The sequence below is a fragment of the Dendrobates tinctorius genome, unplaced genomic scaffold, assembly GCF_039654945.1.
Source record: "Dendrobates tinctorius isolate UK_male_01 unplaced genomic scaffold, ASM3965494v1 ptg000029l, whole genome shotgun sequence".
NCBI classification, from domain to species: Eukaryota; Metazoa; Chordata; class Amphibia; order Anura; family Dendrobatidae; genus Dendrobates; species Dendrobates tinctorius.
Genome location: NW_027361697.1, coordinates 10,305,334 through 10,328,320, shown reverse-complemented (window position 1 = coordinate 10,328,320; position 22,987 = coordinate 10,305,334). Strand labels below are relative to the sequence as shown.

The 22,987-nt window shown below is 45.8% G+C and overlaps 1 protein-coding gene across 1 annotated transcript in view; it reads right to left on the bottom strand.

Moving 5' to 3' along the window:
* The window catches only part of LOC141085803 (uncharacterized), a 187,733-nt gene that overhangs the window by 58,432 nt on the left and 106,314 nt on the right, over positions 1–22,987 (bottom strand). The window contains exons 11-12 of the mRNA XM_073571369.1: positions 15,345–15,395; positions 13,171–13,233 (exon numbers count right to left, since the gene is read on the bottom strand). Coding sequence (XP_073427470.1) covers positions 13,171–13,233; positions 15,345–15,395 — 114 coding nt within the window. The remainder of the gene's footprint in view (positions 1–13,170; positions 13,234–15,344; positions 15,396–22,987) is intronic.

Genomic DNA, 22,987 nt, shown 5'->3' with positions numbered 1-22,987 from the left:
CTAGTCTGAGGGACACCGCAGGGGCCCCGGGGTTTCAACCTAAAAGTTACCTAGGCTGCCCATGACAGCAACATGGAAGAGGTGTTCGTGGTTCACACAGCCGAAGAGGTGTTGGAGACAGGGGTTTCATGCCCATGTTGTGGACTGATTTCTCGAGTACCACTCACACGACTGGTAATACTGAATCAATTGCAACAGACAGGAGACAGCAGTTGTCAACTATGGTTCAAAATTACCTCTCCTCACCAATCGATGTTCTCCCTCACAGTTCATTCCCCTTTGACTACTGGGCCTGTAAACTGGACACCTGGCCTGAATTGGCACAATATGCCTTACAGGAGCTCGCTTGACCTGCTGGTAGTGTGCTATCAGAAAGGGTCTTCAGTGCTGCTGGATCAATCCTGACAGAAAGAAGGACCCAGCTGTCGACCCAAAATGTAGTTGATCTCACCTTCATTAAAATGAACCATGCCTGGGTTTCAAAGGATTTTGTACCACCTTCCCCTGATGACACATAGGTTGCCAGCAAAATGGCTCGCTTTGTCCTCCTCTTCCTCCGACTTCTCCTATACCTCCATTTGCAGCTGCTGAACGTCCAGCCTACACCTCAACATATGCCAGTTTTTCCACCTTCCTAACTGGGCCGTACCCCCCCCCCACAACTTTAGCCAAATAACCCCCTGTTTTCAATGCGTTACTATTATTATAAAGTAAATTAAGGTTGACAAGCTTTACTAATAAGAATTGATGTCGTTGCCATTGAAATGGGCACTGTAGGTGTGTTTACTGTCCTCCACTCACTGTATACTTTTATTCCCCATTGACTTGCACTGGGGTCAGGTTTCGGTCGGAACTCCGACTTTTACCGATATTCGGCCGATTTCGTTCGACTCATCTTTTGGTAAAGTCGGGTGGTCCGAAACCCAACTCGACCCTCCCAAAGGCAAAGTCGCTCATCTCTAATACAGAGTATTTTCCCTCAAAATCCGGAACACAGTCCGGACATGTTCCACATGAGAATCCCAATCACTGGAAAAAAATCAAAATATCATCCAGATAAATGATCAAAAACTTATCCACAAGGTCCCGGAAAATATCATTCATAAAAGATTGGAAGACGGAAGGGGCATTAGTGAGCCCAAAAGGCATCACCAGGTACTCAAAATGTCCCTCCGGAGTATTAAACACCGTCTTCCATTCATCCCCTTGCTTGATGCGAATAAGATTATATGCCCCCCTGAGGTCAAGTTTGGTAAACCAACAAGCACTTTCAACTCTGTAAAAAAAAATCAGAAATCAGTGGTAACGGGTAGAGTTGAGCGAAACGGGTCGAAAAAATTCAAAAGTCGCCGACTTTTGGCAAAGTCGGGTTTCATGAAACGAAACCCGACCCTAGGATGAGGTCGGCCACGAGGTCGGCGACTTACGCGCCAAAGTCGCGTTTCAAAAGTTTGTTTTGCGCTCTTTTTCAGCCAATCAGGATCCACGGACACTGTGGGCAACGTGATGACCTAGGCACGGGTCACCACCATCTTTCAGAAGGGCATGCAAGTGATTGGCTTGCTTTGGTGGGCGTCACAGGGGGTATAAAAGGGCGTGAACGCCGACCGCCATCTTACTTCTGCTGATCTTAGTATAGGGAGAGGTTGCTGCTGATTCTGTAGGGAGAGCGTTAGGCAGGGAAGAAGACAAAAAAACTGCTTCTGCTGCTAGCGATTTGGCCTGCACAACACACAAGTCACTGTGTGTGCAGTGCAAGGGGAGGCTATATAGTGGTGTATCAGTGGTGTTGGTTGTTGGGCTGCCTTTTAAGGCTTCATGACACGCTGGCATTGCTGTTTACCCACTGCTCCGCAAACTGCTTTTTTAAAAGCAATCCAATCTCCCTTATCCTCTCGTCACTTTTGTCACAGGCAGCTGTGCCATCGAGCCTGTCACATAGCGCTCAGATATCAGTGGGCCTCACACAATCCACAAGTGTCCAGTGTCCAAAAGTGTGTGCAGAGATTCAAAATCTCCATTAACCTCTCGTCACTTTTGTCACAGGCAGCTGTGCCATCGAGCCTGTCACATAGCGCTCAGATATCAGTGGGCCTCACACAATCCACAAGTGTCCAGTGTCCAAAAGTGTGCGCAGAGATTCAAAATCTCCATTATCCTCTCGTCACTTTTGTCACAGGCAGCTGTGCCATCGAGCCTGTCACATAGCGCTCAGATATCAGTGGGCCTCACACAATCCACAAGTGTCCAGTGTCCAAAAGTGTGCGCAGAGATTCAAAATCTCCATTATCTTCTCGTCACTTTTGTCACAGGCAGCTGTGCCATCGAGCCTGTCACATAGCGCTCAGATATCAGTGGGCCTCACACAATCCACAAGTGTTCAGTGTCCAAAAGTGTGCGCAGAGATTCAAAATCTCCATTATCCTCTCGCCACTTTTGTCACAGGCAGCTGTGCCATCGAGCCTGTCACATAGCGCTCAGATATCAGTGGGCCTCACACAATCCACAAGTGTCCAGTGTACAAAAGTGTGCGCAGAGATTCAAAATCTCCATTATCCTCTCGTCACTTTTGTCACAGGCAGCTGTGCCATCGAGCCTGTCACATAGCGCTCAGATATCAGTGGGCCTCACACAATCCACAAGTGTCCAGTGTCCAAAAGTGTGTGCAGAGATTCAAAATCTCCATTAACCTCTCGTCACTTTTGTCACAGGCAGCTGTGCCATCGAGCCTGTCACATAGCGCTCAGATATCAGTGGGCCTCACACAATCCACAAGTGTCCAGTGTCCAAAAGTGTGCGCAGAGATTCAAAATCTCCATTATCCTCTCGTCACTTTTGTCACAGGCAGCTGTGCCATCGAGCCTGTCACATAGCGCTCAGATATCAGTGGGCCTCACACAATCCACAAGTGTCCAGTGTCCAAAAGTGTGCGCAGAGATTCAAAATCTCCATTATCTTCTCGTCACTTTTGTCACAGGCAGCTGTGCCATCGAGCCTGTCACATAGCGCTCAGATATCAGTGGGCCTCACACAATCCACAAGTGTTCAGTGTCCAAAAGTGTGCGCAGAGATTCAAAATCTCCATTATCCTCTCGCCACTTTTGTCACAGGCAGCTGTGCCATCGAGCCTGTCACATAGCGCTCAGATATCAGTGGGCCTCACACAATCCACAAGTGTCCAGTGTACAAAAGTGTGCGCAGAGATTCAAAATCTCCATTATCCTCTCGTCACTTTTGTCACAGGCAGCTGTGCCATCGAGCCTGTCACATAGCGCTCAGATATCAGTGGGCCTCACACAATCCACAAGTGTCCAGTGTCCAAAAGTGTGCGCAGAGATTCAAAATCTCCATTATCCTCTCGTCACTTTTGTCACAGGCAGCTGTGCCATCGAGCCTGTCACATAGCGCTCAGATATCAGTGGGCCTCACACAATCCACAAGTGTCCAGTGTCCAAAAGTGTGCGCAGAGATTCAAAATCTCCATTATCCTCTCGTCACTTTTGTCACAGGCAGCTGTGCCATCGAGCCTGTCACATAGCGCTCAGATATCAGTGGGCCTCACACAATCCACAAGTGTCCAGTGTCCAAAAGTGTGCGCAGAGATTCAAAATTTCCATTATCCTCTCGTCACTTTTGTCACAGGCAGCTGTGCCATCGAGCCTGTCACATAGCGCTCAGATATCAGTGGGCCTCACACAATCCACAAGTGTCCAGTGTCCAAAAGTGTGCGCAGAGATTCAAAATCTCCATTATCCTCTCGTCACTTTTGTCACAGGCAGCTGTGCCATCGAGCCTGTCACATAGCGCTCAGATATCAGTGGGCCTCACACAATCCACAAGTGTCCAGTGTCCAAAAGTGTGCGCAGAGATTCAAAATCTCCCTTATCCTCTCGTCACTTTGGTCACAGCTGTGCCATCGAGCCTGTCACATAGCGCTCAGATATCAGTGGGCCTCACACAATCCAAAAGTGTCCACTGTCCACAAGTGTGTGCAGAAATTCTAAATCTCCCCTGTCCTATAGACACCTTGTACCTTGTTTTACATTACTATATAGTTTGTTGGATTTTGTCTACATTTCTACCAAAAATGAGGAAGTCTGGTGGAAGAGGCCGTGGAATTGGGCGGGGGTTGGCAGCTGGTAATGATGGTGTTGGTGGTGGATCTGATGGTAGTGGCAAGAGCAAAATAGGACCGAATGCAGGAGGTGCTGACCCTGCGTCATCGTCTGGCTACATAAGGCCTCAAACGCTTAGTTTTCTAGGAGTTGGCAAACCGCTTTTAAAGCCAGAGCATCAGGAAAAAGTTTTGTCTTACATTGCTGACTCAGCCTCCAGCTCTATCGCCTCCTCTTCTTCAGTTGTAAAAAGTAAAAGCACTGAATCGTCATTGGAGGCTCATGTTCATGAACCACACCTTTCCTTGTGTCCTTCACCCCAACCAAGATTGAAGGATGACGCAGGCCATACTACTGATTACTCCATGGAGCTGTTTTCACATACCATGCCTGGATTATCAAGTGAAATGGTGAATTACCCAGGCCAAGATGAATCTGACATGGAGTGCAATGATGCACAGCCGCTGATGGATGATTCTGCTGGTACATTCACTCAGAGCACTACATTGTCCTCGCAGTGTACAGAGCCAGATTCTGACCCTGATGAGACTCAGGTGCCCATTCCCGCACACTATACCACCATACACGGTGACACAGAGGAAGGTGCACATGACATAGAAGAGGAGGTGATGGATGACCCAGTTGTTGACCCAGATTGGCATCCATTGGGGGAAGAGGGTGCTGCTTCCAATAGCTCAGATGAGGAGCATCCACAGCAGACATCGACATCGCAACAGCTGTTATCTGGCAGGCCCGGAGCACTCCAAAGACAGGTTCCAAACATCAAAAGAGTTGCTGGACAGCTTGTCCAGAGGGTCAAAAGATCACAGCGTGCTAGGCCGCAAAATGTCTGCCAAAGTAGGAAGAGTGCAGTGTGGCACTTTTTTGAACAAAATCCTCATGATCAGGCCAAGGTTATCTGTAAGAAGTGCGCAAAGACCTTTAGCCGAGGGAAAAATCTGAAAAATTTGAATACCAGTTGCATGCTTAGACATTTAACCAGCATGCACTTGCAAGCGTGGACACAACACCAAACCTCAAGTGCCACATGTGCAACTGATCACAACGAAGGTAGTCAGCAGCGCTACATTGTTTCCCCCACTGTAAGCCCACCGGTTAGCACAGCAGCAAATGTTGAGGTGTCGTTGCAAGACCACAGCAGTCAGGGAATCCCACTGTTATATCAACGAAAGACTGATTCTAGGCCATCAGAAAGAACACCAACTCCATCACCATCATCAACCCTCTCTCAGTCCGCCCTGTCCACCGCTACTTCCACCATATGCAGCTCTCAAGTCCAGCTCACCCTCCCAGACACTATGAGTAGGTCAAGAAAGTACTCAGTCTCTCATCCGCGTACACTGGGTTTGAACGCCCACATTGCCAAACTAATCTCGTTTGAGATGATGCCCTTTCGGTTGGTGGAAAGCACAGCTTTCCGCCAACTCATGGCCTATGCAGTACCACGCTATGACCTACCCAGTCGCCACTTCTTCTCTCGCAAAGCCATCCCAGCCCTCCACCATCATGTGAAAGACCGCATTGTCCATGCACTCAAGCAGTCAGTGTGCGGAAAGGTGCACCTCACAACTGATGCATGGTCCAGTCGGCATGGCCAGGGCCATTACGTGTCCATCACTGCGCACTGGGTTAATGTGGTGGATGCAGGGTCCACAGGGGACAGCGGTGGTGGGACAGTGCTGCCTAGCCCACGGTATAGGAAACAGTTGGCTGTAGGCGTTCGACCCTCCTCCTCCTCCTCCTCCTCCAGAAGCGAAAGCTCGTCCACAGAGCGCAGTCGTACGAGCACTCCATCTGCAGCTGCCACTGTTGCACACGATGTGTCCCCCTATCGAGCAGCTAGTGGAAAGCGTCAGCAGGCTGTGTTAGAGATGATGTGTTTGGGCGACAGACACACCGCCGAGGTGCTGGCCGAGTACTTGAAGCGACAAACTGAGTCATGGCTGGGCAGTGTACATCTTGAGGCAGGCAAGGTAGTTAGTGATAACGGCCGTAATTTTGTGGCAGCCATAGCCCTTTCAAAACTCAGCCACATACCTTGCTTGGCTCACACCTTGAACCTGGTGGTGCAGTGCTTCCTCAAAAATTATCCAGAGTTAATAGCCCTGCTCCAGAAGGTGCGAAGACTGTGCGCGCACATCCGCCGGTCGCCTGTACACTCCGTTCGTATGCAGAAGCTGCAGCGATTGCTCCACCTTCCCAACCACCGCCTCATTATCGACATTGCAACAAGGTGGAACTCCACCCTGCACATGGTGGAGCGGCTGTGCGAGCAGAGGCAGGCCATAATGCATTTGTGGGAGGATACACGGCCAGGCACTTTGAGAGCAGACATGGAGTTGACAGGCGTGCAGTGGTCGAAGCTGAATGACCTTTGTAAAGTCCTTCAGTGTTTTGAGGAATGCACACGGCTGGTAAGCGCAGACGACGCCATCCTAAGCATGAGCATCCCACTTATGCGTCTGCTCATGCAAACTTTGACGCACCTTAAGGAGCAGGCGTCTGCAGCCAATGTTGATGAGGAGGAAGAGGAGGAGGGAATCCTTGATGACATTCAGCCATTGTCTGCTCAGGGACCTCTCCTGGACGAGGTGGAGGAAGAAGAGGAGGAGGAGGAGGATGATGGGGATGATTACTTAGGGGAGGAGGATGCATCTCGTGGGGCAAGTGAAAATGTTGGCGTGGCAAGGTCTGGTACAGGGTTTGTGCGTGACTGGAGGGATGTGGATTTGCCAGAAAGTGCTCCTCCACCCAGCACTCGCAGTGCATCATTGACACTGGGAACATTGGCCCACATGTCAGATTATGCCTTGCGGATCCTAAAAAGGGACCCCCGCATTGCCAAAATGATGAACGATGACGACTACTGGTTGGCCAGCATCCTGGATCCACGCTATAAAGGCAAATTACAAAACATCATGCCACAGGAGAACCTTGACCTAATATTGGCTAATAAACAAGCAACTCTGGTAAATCGGTTGCTTCAGGCATTCCCAGCACACAGCAGCAGTGATGGTTCTCACACGAGCCGTACGGGCCGGGGCAGCTTGGCAGAGGTGTTCGTGGTGCACACAGCAGAAGTGGCGTTGGAGACAGGGGTTTCATGACAATGTTGTGGACTGATTTTTCAAATACCGCTCACACAACTGGTAATACTGCATCGATGGAAAGTGACAGGAGACAGCAGTTGTCAACTATGGTTACAAACTACTTTTCCTCCCATATCGATGTTCTCCCACACAGGTCATTCCCCTTTGACTATTGGGCCGCTAAACTGGACACCTGGCCTGAATTGGCCCAATATGCCTTACAGGAGCTCGCTTGCCCAGCTGCAAGTGTGTTATCGGAAAGAGTCTTCAGTGCAGCTGGATCAATCCTGACAGAAAAAAGGACCCGTCTGTCAACCCAAAATGTGGATGATCTAACCTTCATTAAAATGCATACATGTTATCCAGGGATACGGTACCCTTTCTAACCTTTGTGCAATCACGTGCAATCCATACTGGGCCTAACACCGTCTGAGCCTGCCTCATGCTGTATAGACATATATTTTGAATGTGTACGCTATCCATACATGTTATCCAGGGATACGGTACCCTTTCTAACCTTTGTGCAATCACGTGCAATCCATACTGGGCCTAACACCGTCTGAGCCTGCCTCATGCTGTATAGACATATATTTTGAATGTGTACGCTATCCATACATGTTATCCAGGGATACGGTACCCTTTCTAACCTTTGTGCAATCACGTGCAATCCATACTGGGCCTAACACCTTCTGAGCCTGCCTCCTGAGACATATATTTTGAATGTGTACGCTATCCATACATGTTATCCAGGGATACGGTACCCTTTCTAACCTTTGTACAATCACGTGCAATCCATACTGGGCCTAACACCGTCTGAGCCTGCCTCATGCTGTATAGCCATATATTTTGAATGTGTACGCTATCCATACATGTTATCCAGGGATACGGTACCCTTTCTAACCTTTGTGCAATCACGTGCAATCCATACTGGGCCTAACACCGTCTGAGCCTGCCTCCTGAGACATATATTTTGAATGTGTACGCTATCCATACATGTTATCCAGGGATACGGTACCCTTTCTAACCTTTGTGCAATCACGTGCAATCCATACTGGGCCTAACACCGTCTGAGCCTGCCTCATGCTGTATAGACATATATTTTGAATGTGTACGCTATCCATACATGTTATCCAGGGATACGGTACCCTTTCTAACCTTTGTGCAATCACGTGCAATCCATACTGGGCCTAACACCGTCTGAGCCTGCCTCCTGAGACATATATTTTGAATGTGTACGCTATCCATACATGTTATCCAGGGATACGGTACCCTTTCTAACCTTTGTGCAATCACGTGCAATCCATACTGGGCCTAACACCGTCTGAGCCTGCCTCATGCTGTATAGACATATATTTTGAATGTGTACGCTATCCATACATGTTATCCAGGGATACGGTACCCTTTCTAACCTTTGTGCAATCACGTGCAATCCATACTGGGCCTAACACCGTCTGAGCCTGCCTCATGCTGTATAGACATATATTTTGAATGTGTACGCTATCCATACATGTTATCCAGGGATACGGTACCCTTTCTAACCTTTGTGCAATCACGTGCAATCCATACTGGGCCTAACACCGTCTGAGCCTGCCTCCTGAGACATATATTTTGAATGTGTACGCTATCCATACATGTTATCCAGGGATACGGTACCCTTTCTAACCTTTGTGCAATCACGTGCAATCCATACTGGGCGTGAGAACGGCTGGCGAGCTGTTAAGCAAGCTACAGCACCTGTCCAGACAAGTACAGGGATTCCCTAGCGAGGAGACTTATTTGATTGTTTTCAATGTTGGGACAGCAATTTTTGGGGAGCACTATACTCTGGAGAATGATAGATGGGGCCCACCATACACTGGAACATTCCAAAGGTGGACATCAGACACTGGAGCAGCATTTACAGGGCCCATTATACACTAGAGCATTAGAAATGGGGCCCATTATGTTTGGAGCATTATTTGGGCCCATAAGACAGTGGAGCTTCATCCATGGGGACCAACATATACTGTAGCATTATGTGGAGCTCATCATATACTGTTTCAAACATTATATGGGACCAATGATTCTGTATGGAGAAATAGATGGGCCTCGTCATGAGATGTAAAAAGTGAGGTATTTTTCATTGTACTATACCGCTATTTATCTGCCGTATCGGAGCATGATGAGTTGTGGTATGTGTTAAAGGGGCGCTCTTTCGCCCAGGGCACATGAAAACCTGCAGCCAGCCCTCCCCCCCCCCACAACTTTAGCCAAATAACCCCCATTTTTCAGTGCGTAACTTGTATTATGAAGTTAATTAAGGTTGACAAGCTTAAGTAAGAAGAATTGATGCTTTTGGCATTCAAATGGGCACTGTAGGTGTGTTTCCTGTCCTCCTCTCACTGCCGACTTTTATTCCCCATTGACTTACATTGGGTTTCGTGTTTCGGGACGACCCCGACTTTTCCCTATAATCAGACGATCTTGCTCGACCCGACTTTTGGAAAAGTCGGGTTTCACGAAACGAAACGCGACCCTAAAAAACCAAAAGTCGCTCAACTCTAGTAACGGGTACTGATATTTAACTGTGATTTTGTTAAGAGATCGATAGTCAATACATGGTCTTAATGAGCCATCTTTTTTGGCCACAAAAAAAAACCAGCACCCAAAGGCGAAGAGGATGGTCTAATATGACCCTTCTCCAATGATTCCTTGATATAAGATCGCATAGCATCATGTTTAGGTACCAATAAATTGAAAAGCCGACCCTTGGGAAATTTACAACCGGGCATTAACTCAATCACGCAGTCATAACTCCTATGAGGCGGCAAAGACGCGGACTTACTCTCACTAAATACATCAGAAAAATCAGCCAAATAGTCAGGAACATCTTGAGACTGGGGTGAGGAGGAGAAAACAGGAGTGTCACTAAGAACACATTGACAACCCCAACTCACCACAGACACAGATTTCCAATCTAAGGCTAGTTTCACACTAGTGTTCGTGGGCGCAGCGCAGGGCCGGCACTAAGCCCTGCCCCCGGCCGCGCCCCTCTCCGGTCAATTCCTCCTCTGATCGCATGAGGCTGCATGCAATCAGCGTATCCTATATTATTTTATGGTTTCTGCCAGACCTTTCCGAAAGAGAGCTGCTAGGGCACCATAATTCCACTTAGTAAGGACCGCCCACTTTCCGCACTTCTGGCAATATAACTCTGCAGCATCCTGACCCTGGTTCAATGCCAATAAAGTTTTCTCAGCTTGATCAATAGCATTAGGTTCATCATACAACAACCTCAGGGCCTGAAAAAACGCATCTACATTAGCCAGAATAGGATCTCCAGGTGTCAGAGAAAAAGCCCAATCCTGGGGATTGTCGCACAGCAGGGATATGACAATTTTAACCTGCTGCACTGAGCTCCCCGATGAATTAGGTTTCAAAGCAATAAATAGTTTACAGTTATTCTTAAAATTCAAAATTTTTGACCGATCCCCCGAAAACACATCAGAAGTAGGTATCTTTGGTTCTACAGCAGATGATTGAGCGAGATAGGCAGAAATTCCCTGCACTTCAGCAGCGAGCTGCTCAACATGATCGGACAATAGCTTGGTCTCCATGAAGGAAAAAATCCTCCTATGGCCCCAGAGAAAAAGAGGAAATAAAATATAAAAAATTCTGACAGTTTTTTTTTTTTTTACAATTCTTTCCTTCTTTTGTGTACCCTAGAGTCTGCAGTTTTGGCTGGTGATTCTTTTATGAATGGGTCACCAAGGAGGATGGCAGGAACAGGCTAAGCCACCAAGAAACTAGAGAGGTTGGTAACTCAGCAGATTCCAGCCCCCTGATCCTAACAACACAACTAGCAGTAGCCGTGGAGCGCTCCCACAATGCCCCAGACACCTCGGCACACCCGGAGAACCAACCAAGCCCAAAGCCAGAAAGGCAAAATCTAAACTGCCCCGGAGCAGACCCCCAAAGGAACAGACAGCCCCCAAACATATATTGTCGGTGAGAGCAGATGAGGGACAAACACAGGCAGAAAATAGACTGAGCAAACGATGGGGCCCAAACTGTCTAGATAGGATAGGACAGAAAAGACACTAAAAACACATGTGAAATGCACAAATGTGAACACGTCGGTCAGACAGCGCTCACACCGCCCATTAACTAAGATACAAGAGAACATAGAATGACAGATTTGCAAAAATTCTCTGCAGCCAAAAATATATGGCAGTGATCAGCAAGTGCTGGAGAATAAACACAGGGTATTTAGTCGATACGTTTTTTTGCAAAAAAATGTATACTAAGCTGCCTCACCAACGTCAAGGTAACCCGTGTCGAAGCAGTCCCTATCTAATGTATTTAAAAACCTGAACATCTGAACAGTGTCTAATATGAACAGGATTTAGACAGGCTGCTCCACAGTATGGGCTTGTGGTCTGAGACAGGACAACAACAAAAAAAAAACTAAATACCCTGTGTTTATTCTCCAGCACTTGCTGATCACTGCCATATATTTTTGGCTGCAGAGAATTTTTGCAAATCTGTCATTCTATGTTCTCTTGTATCTCAAAAAAGACACTGTCTACAATCATGCAAAAACCCTAAAAAATCCAACACATCTGATATGCAAAAAACCTGAGGCCACACGACCTCATCTCAGCTAGATCAGCACTCTGGTGTCAACTGGAAGCAAAGCAAAAGACACTAACATAACAGGGGACTGAACAAACTGATACAAGCTGTAACATATGGAGCAGGGCCCAGCGCTACACCCAGCAGGGAGTATGCTGAACCATCGCAACAAAGCAGAAAACAAAAAAAAAGGCACAACCAAATTAGATGCAAAGGATTAGCAAAAGAATCACATAAATGAACCATGCAGATTAGGCAGGACACTGAAGAGCTCAGAATGCACAAGGAAGAAATCACCAGCAACCATTAAGGGAAGCCTGCTCACTTATATGCTCCCAGCCAGTAATCCCAGATTGCCAATCATCATCGTCAGGTGGCAAACCTCCATCAGACTGGCCAGCTCCACTACTCCCAGCAACCACCAGAAGGAGCTCCGGCTCAGAAGTCTGAGCAAGGGAATTCACAACAGGGGTCCTTGAAAGATCTAAGGACTGGGTACAAAAACGGGTCACCTCCTAAAAGAAATGTAGAGATGGCTGCAGAAACAAACTGCAAACAGAAACTAAGACTAACAGAACCAGAGGTCCCAGAACTGCATTATTTAAACACACAGAAGGCAAAGCAGGCTCCAAGCCAGACTTCAAGTGGATTAACACTGTTGTCCAGCAAGGAATGGGAGGCAGGTGCAGGTTAATAAAGAGTGATACAATCACCTGGACAAAGGCAAACCCAGCACCAGGGAAAAAAGACCAGCAGCCAGAACACTACAAGAAAATGGCGGAAAGTCACAAACTGAACAGATTCTAACACTTGCCACATGACTTTGGATAAAAGCCAAACCAGAAGCTCATTTTGCAGACAAGGTGTTTAAAGGTGTTACCACTCATCAGTGTAAAGTATGCGATCTGGTTGGGTAGGTGGGAGGCTTCTGACTGGGATCCAAGGGGTAACTTTTCTCCTTGTGGATAGTGACATGCCTAGCCTGGCATGCTAATGTGAGGAGGCTTTTAAGCCTTGCAATGCTCCTCTGGGAAATTATATATGCAGCAATTCTACAGGCAATACTGCACAACACCACTCAAGCCCACATTATGTAATGGCCCCTTCCTTTACACTGAAATCCAAATGACCTACCTCCATAGCCTGCTTCCCATCTTTCCATGGGAAACCAGAAACAGTGGAACATAAATATACCATCTATTGCCACAAAATAGCCAAAATCATCTTACGTATTATTTGACAATGCATTAATTACCTTAGTGAGTAAATATAGAGATATATATTACTGTATAAAAAGGTTTGCATAGATCAGTAATTTGAGAAATACTTACTTTGAAGATATCCATATTTTCTTGTAGTACAAGGGAAGCCCCAAGATTGTTAACCAAATTTTGCTGTAAAAAGTTGTCATGTTAGATGTTTAGTTTCTATCTGTCGACTACACCTTCCTAACGTAAATTTGGTAGATTGGCAAAAGCGCAGGTGGCAACAGCAAATCAGCTATAGGCACAAAACTGTAAGAGATTTTTCACCTTTTTTCTCTATTACATTAAGTCAGGAGGAATAATAAGGAGCTGGCTAAGAAGAAAAAGTGGTCTAGGAGAGGCATAGCCTTAGAAGGTTGTCTTCCTATAATATATTGACAAGCAGTGAGGCTATATTCCCACAGTGAGCTTTTGGTGCGTTTTTGATGCTTTTTTTTTGCTGCGTCAAACACAACATCTTACAGTTCAAGCAAAGTGGATGTTATTTATAGAAACGTAATGCCCACGGTTCTTCTTTTTACTGCTGCGTAAACTGACCTGCGGTCTGTTTGTGTGACACTTCATTTTTTAGGCATTGAAAATATGCAGCTTCAAAAACTCACCAAAAGCTCATCGTGGGAACGTAGCCTTACACTATGGAGTACTAATAGTACAAAAGCATTATGTAAGTGATCAAGAGATCACAGCTTTAAGTCACCTAGTAGAAAATTACACATGAAAGTGTCAAAAGCTAGCACACGTGAATACATTTTTATTGATGCCATTCTTAATGAACCTCCTTAGTTGTCTCAGTGAAAATGCTGAGTCTTTCATTTGACCAAGAGTCATTCATTTGAATTGCTTTTAATCTGCTCTTCTAAGTGGTAGCTAGCCAGAAGAGGTAGAAGAGGTAGCTAGCCATTTCTGACTCATATTTTTCAGCAAATGCAACAAATCTGTTGCAAATCTGTGGTAAAATCAGCTGCTCATTTACTGCAACACAAAAGGTGGAATCAATTGCAAAATGTCCCAGCACAGCTCCTATACATTCTGTGACTTTGAAGATAATGTGATATTCTATAAATCTTTATAAATTTTTATGATGAGATTTTAAAGTTAACACCTATCCACATGATAGCTCTCTTATTTCTGGTGGTCTCATCAATGGAGACCAAATGATGGGGACCTTAACAATCAGCATTTCCTTACTTTTGAACAACAATTTTAATATGTTTTTTCCATATCAGAATCTCTAAAAAAAGTCATGAAATACAGGAGATTTCACTCTAGCAACTGAGCATCATAATTGGCTGACACTTTTTGTTTTATAGAGATTAAAGGGGTTGTCCGGTGAAAAAGAAGTTCTCACCTATGCGTTGGATAGATGGTGACATACGGTTAGTGTGGGATCTGCACCGATTGGCAGAATGGTGAATTTTTATTCCCGTTACAAAATGGAGTGACAGGTCAGATGCTCAACCACTGCTCCATTCACCTACTATGAGAATGCCAGAAAAATCTGAGTGTATGGGCAGGTGAATGTGACTATTTTCTCTCAATCTGAGAAAAACAGTCTGATTATGCTAATCAGAGTTTGATCAGAGTGGGATTTGTTTTTCTTAGAGGGGGAAAGAAAAAAAGAAAAAATCAGTCAGTCCTTGAAGATCGGACTGCACTCGAATGTTATCAGTGTGTGGTCCGATGTTTTCCACGGGCCCATTCACATCTCACACTCAGGCATGTCACCAAGTGGTCGGAGGAAAAAAATGGACATGTGCACAGTCCCAGAGAAAAACATGGTATAAGTGCTATCCATGAAATCCCCGGATAGCAATCGGTCAATTTAAATTGTTGTGTCCATGAACCCTAACACTCGGGAGCCCGAGAGGGAATGAATGGAGAGGTAATTGAGCATTTATTCTACCACCCCACTATAACGGTGATAAAAGAGCCCTGATCTGCCAGTCAGTGAAGGTCTCATTGATCAGAACCTCACTGATGAACAAGTTATGCTCTATCTTGTGGATAGATGATAACTTGTCTTCACTGTAAAATCTCAGTAGTCATGTCACTATCATCACAATTAATAAGTCACAACCTCCCTCCTCCTCTGCACAATGATATCTGCACAGATCAAAGGACATTACCAGAATTCATTGTCTAATACATATGTGACACATCTGTTATTTAAAATATTGATATGCTCTTTTAGGCTTTATTTGCAGACATCTTAAGAACAAAATGAGGACATATTTTCATACCTCTGTTTCCTTGGACCCAGCAATATCATCCACTTTACATCCAATCTTTATCTGAAATAAAAGTAAATAACATATTTCTAGCATTTCTGTAAACATTCCACGCTACTCATTTTTAGAGCGCCATTAATTCCACAGCGCTTTACAAACATCATCATTGCTGTCCCCATTTCAGCTCACACTCTAACTTCCCTATAAGTACTTGCATGTCTTTGTAGTGTGGTAGAAATCAGAGTGCCCAGAGGAAACCCACATAAATATGGGGAGAACACACTCCGTACAGATGTCCTTGGTGGAATTTGAACCCAGGATCCCAGTACTGCAAATCAACAGTGCTGTTAACCACTGAGCCACCATGCATTTGAAGTAGTAACAATTTTATAGTAATACTATGACTCTGTTCACACTTGCCATAGTTTGCCTTTAATACAAAAACAGTACAGTGATGGATTTGTCAAGTTACAGATACCATTATTACCTGACAGATTCCTTTGTTGCATGTTTATAAATATACAAGGAGGAGTGGATTTGATCTGCGCTGCTAGAATGTCAGAGACAGGCTGAGAGGACCAAGGGTACATAGCCAATCCAACTTTACTGCTCACTTTACATGTCGTTGTCCTGAAAAGGAGTCGGTTTGACTGTGAAACACGTTGACGGTAAACCACTTTTTTCTACCGGTGGTCATCGGATCCTGTCTTTGACATTCCACCAGCACAGATCAAATACACTCCTTCTGGTTTATTGGTGCATTTAATTCTTGTGGATGCTACAGTGGCTGTTATCTTCACGCTACTAGTGGTTGTGTCACACAGAACCCCCCAAGTGAGCATACCATGTTTTCTTACTCTGCATAACCCGGATAGGACACTATGCACTTTACATTTTTCTCTGGCTGCAGGCTCTCTTATACCATTCAGTATGCATGTAGATCAATTCTCCCAGTGAAATTTGATGGAATAAGCAATGGAGTCTTCAGACAATTGTGAAACTTAAAGAACATCTGATCACTTACCCTAATATATTATTTTGGGTATGTGTCACTTGTTGTAATTGATCCTCTATGTGTAAAAGTAATTTTCTATCTGCTCCAGGTCTATTTTTGCATTGATTGGTGAATCCATCAGCAGCAGTTCTCTTATTTGTTATATATCTGTTTCATAGCCATACTCACCAGAGGTGGCCGCTCACTCCTGGGAGCTATATAGTATTAGTGTTTTCCTGCAGTCACCACAAAGGGGAGTTCGGGACCTTAGTTAATGGAAATCTGAGCTCTGCCCAATAGTGGCTGCAGGGAGAGAGTTCTATAATGTGCCGTATAAAGGGAGGTAGGGGAGTTGGAGAATCGTCAGCCTACTTATGTTAGGTGTCTGCTATAAATACTTTTGTTCACTCCGGTATTGATGATGAGGAATCAGACATATTCTGACTCTTCCTGCTGGCTGTAAATCCCAAGTGTTCTAACTATCAGCTGCTTAGATAATTGTATAACTTGTACTTACACCACCAGGCATTCTCAGTAGTTTTAACTCCACTGGCAATGCAACTGTAGAAAGACCAGGAGAAACGATGCTGTTTTCTTCCAAAATCTTGTATTAGTTTACAATGGACAGTAGGTAAAAAGGAGTAATCTTTACAGGGGAGTACACATGCATCTTGAGTAATGGCTGCTGTAGGCTAAACTGAAGAAGGGAGGAGCAACCTAATACAGAGCTCAACTACAGGAGATAGGGACAATTTTCACACAGTCTAATTCTACATAGCAAAAACAAGGAATTTTGCTGATTGGAGAAATAACTTAAGACAGAGAAATATACATTACAGGTTGTTCCCATTCGTGGGACACAACACTCCCTGTCTGAAATCATCAGATTTCATAAGTCCTTGAGCGAGATAATGAGATGACTCTGTCCCTCGACGTCATGAAAACTGCAATGAGAGGACAACAAGAAAAACAATGTAACATTATGCAAAAATCAAGTCCATACTTGTTGTAAAATGTAGAGCTTGAATAAAAAATGAAAAATGAGTCCAAAAGAAAGCCCATCTTCAGATTGGGGAAGCTGCAACATGCCAGCTCTTCCACCAACTCAACAGTAGAAATTCCAGTCCAAAAGGGAAAGTTAAAGTTCAGTTGGATGCTGATAATCCTGAGTCCTAGCACGGCAGTAGCATGCGAAGGTATGCTCCCCACCGTGGCAGAGTGCAGCGTTAAAGATACATTCATGTGACTCCTGTTCGAAGGAGCCAGCAAACTGAAGCACTTGGAGAGGTTCCTGCAGCTGTAGTCTTTGTAGATGTGTCGTAAGAAACGTAGACTTGTCTCTTGATGACGGTTGAAAAAATCTTTAAAGAACTACGGTGCAGGACTTGGAGTTGCTGTAAGACCTTTAGGGACTTCTTCCCCATCTCCCACCTTTGCTGTCTCTGAGATGGTAACATAGTGTTCCTGTTGATGCCCTGCCTAGAACTGCGATGGGTGTTTTGAACACAAGAGGACCGTGGATGCTGTTTTGAACAGGCGAGGCTCCTCGTTCAATAGGAAGTTCATCACAGGGTGATGCTTGGGAAGTGAACGCGTCTTGTTCGACATCCGGCAGTATGCTGAGGCTGCGTTGCGTGGGGCAAATACTAGCACCATCGGTAAGAGGTACGCAGTTGAGAGAGGGGATCTCACTCTGAGTACTGAAGTCCAGCATGGCTTCGGCTTGACCAGGCTTGTGATGGAGATAGGCGTCAAAGGTTGGCAACTTAGCAGTAACTTGCTGCAGATCCCTTGGCAACTCGGTCTTTGCTGGAAGAGAAGGTGAGGGTGCTACCCAGCTGTTATAGTTGAAGTCAGTGGGTTTGATGCTCATGATCCTGATGATCACCTTGTCTTCCTCTGTAGGTGGTGAGTTGTTGTCTTTTGTTTTAGGACCGAATGCTGTTCCCTCGAAGTAGTAGTCTTGAGGATAAAGCAGACTTGAATTGTCAGATGGTTGTTGTTGACACTTAATGTCATTTGACTTCTTCATCCAGTAGTGAAGTGGGTCTGGCAGGAGAGGCAAGTCATGGTGATCTGACGTAGTAAGGGTTTTGTAAGAGGAGATGTTGCTTGGATCCTGTGTCTGGTCACTACGGACATTGCCGATGATAACCCAGCCTAGCTCGAGGCGCTGGGCGTACGGTTCATTGAGTAGCCAGTGGATTTGTTGACGCATCTTGTGCAGTCATATAATGTCTCTGCCGAGGAGAATTAGGATGTCTGCCTTGTCGTCCAGGGGTGGCATCTCTTTGGCTATCATTCTGAGATGAGGATGCTGAAGAGCGACTTCTGGCTTTGGGATTTCTTCCCTGTTGAATGGAAGTTGGTTACACTCAACAAGCTTTGGAACTGGTATCTCTATGGCGTCCTTCTCAAGAGATGGTATTATGAGGCCACCAGCCCTTCTTCCAGAGGTTTTTATAATGCCACTGCAGGTGCCCAAGGTGTAGGGATAGATGTCTCCTTTTAAGTCGAACACGTCGAAGAGTTCAGACATGGCCAGTGATTTGTTGCTCTGGTCGTCCAGACTAACGTACACCTTGACTGCCTTCTCTGGATGACCCTTGGGATACACCCTTGCCAGGCAAATCTTCGCGCAGGACTTGTCTCGAAGACCTTCTCTGCAGACTTTGGTGCATGAGGAAGATATCGCAACTTGACTTGTCGCTTGGTCTGAACTCTCCCTGCCATGGCTTGTGGTGGGAGAAGGTGTAGACGCAGAGTAAGGTTGTGATGGATGGAGTGCTTGTATGTGGTCTTCGCTGTCGCACTCTAGACATTTGATGGCGATGACACAGTCCTTCGCAATATGTTCGGTAGTGGCGCAGCACCTGAAGCATACTCCAAACTTCTTCAAGAGCTCCTTTTGTTGTTGAAAAGGTTTCTTCCTGAAGCCAATGCACTTCTTCAGGGGATGTGGCAGTTTGTGAATTGGAAACTGGCTGTTCGGATTTTCAAGCTTCTCACCTTCACTGTCTTTGTCTGGCGCTCATGTTGGTGTAGGCAGAACGTCTGTCTTTTTTGCAGACACTGGACCACTGCGGTTGCTGTCACAAGAGCATGAACTTCCGTACTTAGGGGATGATGCAGAGCCGCTGGGTTCTTCATAGTAGAAGCTGGGGTCAGTTTTGCACTCTGCAATCTCCTTGATGAAGTCACAGAAGAAGGAAAATGGAGGAAAAGAGGCTTGATTGGCTATTTTGTATTTTGACCCAATAGTGGTCCACTTCTCTTGTATATTGTATGGTGGATTAGAAACTATTGGGTTAACGCCCTGAGCGGTATCCAGGTAGCTGAGACCAAGTAGGTGTGTGTCTGCCTTGGCTAACTGGAGCTCTAGGAGCAGGTCGCTGAGCTCTAGAAATTTTGAATTGTCCTTGCCAGATATTTTGGGGAAATCATGTAGACGCTTAAACAGTGCATTCTCTATGGCTTCAGGCCTGCCAAAGCTACGTTCTAGTCTTCCCTATGCAGCCATGAGACCAGCTGCTGGATTGCTGATGTGGACGGATCTGAGCCTCTTGACCCGCTCTGTGGATTGAGGTCCGAGCCACCTGATTAGGAGATCCAGCTCTTCAGCAGCAGTGATGCCAAGGTCACTAATTGCAACTTTAAAGGAACATTTCCAACATCTGTAATTCTCAGGCTGGTCGTCGAACCTTGTGAGACCGATGTTAGTGAGTTCTCGGCGTATCATGTACCTCGCAAATCGGACGTGTCTGTTCTTTCTGACTTTGGAGAAGCATTTGCTGGCTGAGTGATGCTGTTATCGTGGGTCGTAGCCTCTTGGTTCAAGAACATAGGAAGATATGGAGTGGTGTAGGCGTTTAGACCAGCCACCGGTTTGTGGCACATGATCTCTGTTGTATGCGGGGCTGGAGCCACACAGTTGTTGGGAGCGTAGTGCCTTGTCGGTATGTTAGTTTGCATGTAGACGTTGGCGTATGGCGTTTAATGAGGTGTAGGGTCAGGCCGTGTATTGTCGCAAGAAGGAGGTTCGGGTTTGAATGTTTGTGGTACATTGGACCGACCTTGAAAGCTGGGAGCTGCAGGCGGATCAACGCTCTGATGCTCTAGAGAGAGGTTGGTGTTGACAGGAATGTTGTTGATGGTCAGGGGTTCGTTGGTTTGGCTCAGCACGTAATTTCTTGTGCGCTTAAGTGGGTCTTCCATGTCGAGTTCGTACGAATTGAGGCTGCCTCCTTGGCTCTCACCTAGAGCCTGCTCAAAGACCTTTAGCTTTGCCATGGCTGCTGCATGTTCATATTCCTTCTGCAGGGCTTCCATTTCCGCCTTCTTGCGTGCAATCTCTGCTTTCTTGCGTGCAGATTCCGTTTCCCTCTCTGCTATCTTTTGAGTAAAAATGGCTTGCACTTTCGTAGATTCTGCTTCAGCACGCGCTCTTAGGAACTGCTCACTGAGGGTTGAGTACCTTGATGAGCTTGACTTGACTGAGTGCTTTGAGCTCTTAGCGGATCTGGATCTGTGCGATGCAGCTTCTGACATCTATGTGATTTTTGCTTCCGTCTTGTTCACGATGTCGCGCACGGTGCTATCTTGTTCGGCATTAGGCTGTTGGAAGTCCTGGCATTCCTTTATTGACTCTTGCGTATTTAATTTCAGTAGAGTAGAGATGTATTTTTTGCAAGAGTCTTTGTAAGGCTGGTATGCAGAGTACAATTGTTCAAGGGCTTCCTCTGGTGGTAACTCGTGAAAGGCAAACTGGTAGATGCTGTTAATGTGACTCTGCAGTCTTTGCCATAAGACGGATATATTACAAGAAAGTTCATGTTTAATCATTTCAAGGTTCTCCATAGCTTTCCTTGTAGGATTGGTTGATCGTTTGGATATTTCACTGCGAACTGTGAGAAGTTCTGTTTCTATTTCTTTCTGCTGCAGGACTGGCAGTGAAAGGGTTCTTTTGGTCTGTGACAGAGTGGAAGAAGTGCAGTGGTGGGGACTGTTCTGCTCCTGGTTGTCAAGGAGACCAATACAAAGTTGCTACAAGCTGAGCTGAAGAGAAAAGAAACAAGTCTATGTAAACTGCAACTTCTCAATAGCTATAGATGGATCCTTTCTCTGGGTTACAGGCTGTGAACTGATTTTAGTAACAGGTTAAATCTTTGTGCAATTTTCTGAAGTGAAGAGCAAAGAGAAAGTCTGCAGTCTGTGTAAACTGCTGTTGTTGTGGCTTTACATTAGCCTTATAAACAATCCTCTTCTTGGATTATAGCCGTATACTGTTCCTGGTCACAGCTACTCCTTTTTACTATTCTGACTCTTCCTGATGGCTGTAAATCCCAAGTGTTCTAACTATCAGCTTCTTAGATAATTATATAACCTGTACTTAAACCACCAGGCATCCTCAGTAGTTTTAACTCCACTGGCAATGCAACTGTAGAAAGACCAGGAGAAACGATGCTGTTTTCTTCCAAAATCTTGTCTTAGTTTACAATGGACAGTAGGTAAAAAGGAGTAATCTGTACTGTAATGGCTGCTGTAGGCTAGTGATGTATGGTTCGTGAAAGATCCGATACAAAGAGCCAGCTCCCTGCTGTGAATGAAATGAGTCAACTCTTCACTGAGGCTGAGTTCACACGTGGCTTTTTTTTGCGTTTCCGCGGTGATTTTAACCGCGCGATTTTGCCGCGAAAACGCGAAAAATAAGCATCCCATGCATTCCTATGGGATTCCGCAATGCTGTGCTAATGCTGCGGTTTTTACCGCGGCGGAATCGCTTCGCGGTAAAAACCGCAGCATGCTCATTATTTTGCGGAATCGCGGCAATCCCGCACCCATAGGAATGCATTGTTCCGCTTACTTCCCGCAGGTGGCTATGCCCACCATGCGAAAAGTAAGCGGAACAATTGCGGATGGTACCCACGGTCCGGAGGAGAGGAGACTGTCCTCTGGGCTTTGGGTACCATATCCCTGTAAAAAAAAGAATTTAAAATAAAAAAATATTGTTATTCTCACCTTCTGACATCCCACCTCTCTCCACGCTCCCGTTCCCAGTAATCTTTTGCGAAAATTCCTGCAATGTCGTCGAGATCTCGCGGGATCGCAAAGTCTCGCGGTCATTCGCGCGACGTCATCGCGAATCACCGCGAGACGTCGCGATCCCGCGAGAACGCACGTTATCACGGGCATTTTCGCAAAGGATTACTGGGAAGACTGCGCGGGACATCGGAAGGTAAGAATAACACCATTTTTTATTTTTTTTTACTTTTTATCTTTTACTACTGATGCTGCATAGGCGGCCTCAGTAGTAAAAAGTTGGTCACACTCGTCAAACACTATGTTTGACGAGTGTGACCAACCTGTCAATCAGTTCTCCAAGCGATGCTCCAGATCGCTTGGAAAACGCTAGCATTTTGCAAGCTAATTACGCTTGCAAAATGCTAGTTTTTCCGCGGGAAAATCGCGGGAATTTAAAATGCGATTTTCCCGCGGAATTCCGGAATTCTCGCGGTAATTTCCGCGAGAGTTCCGGTACGTGTGCACTTAGCCTGAGAGTGAGCCCGAGTCTTTTTTTTTTTCTTTCTTGGCTGGCGCCTAGCAGCTTATCAGATTCAGCTTATTGAAGTGTGACTGTGACTCATCTGGGAGGAGCAGTCAG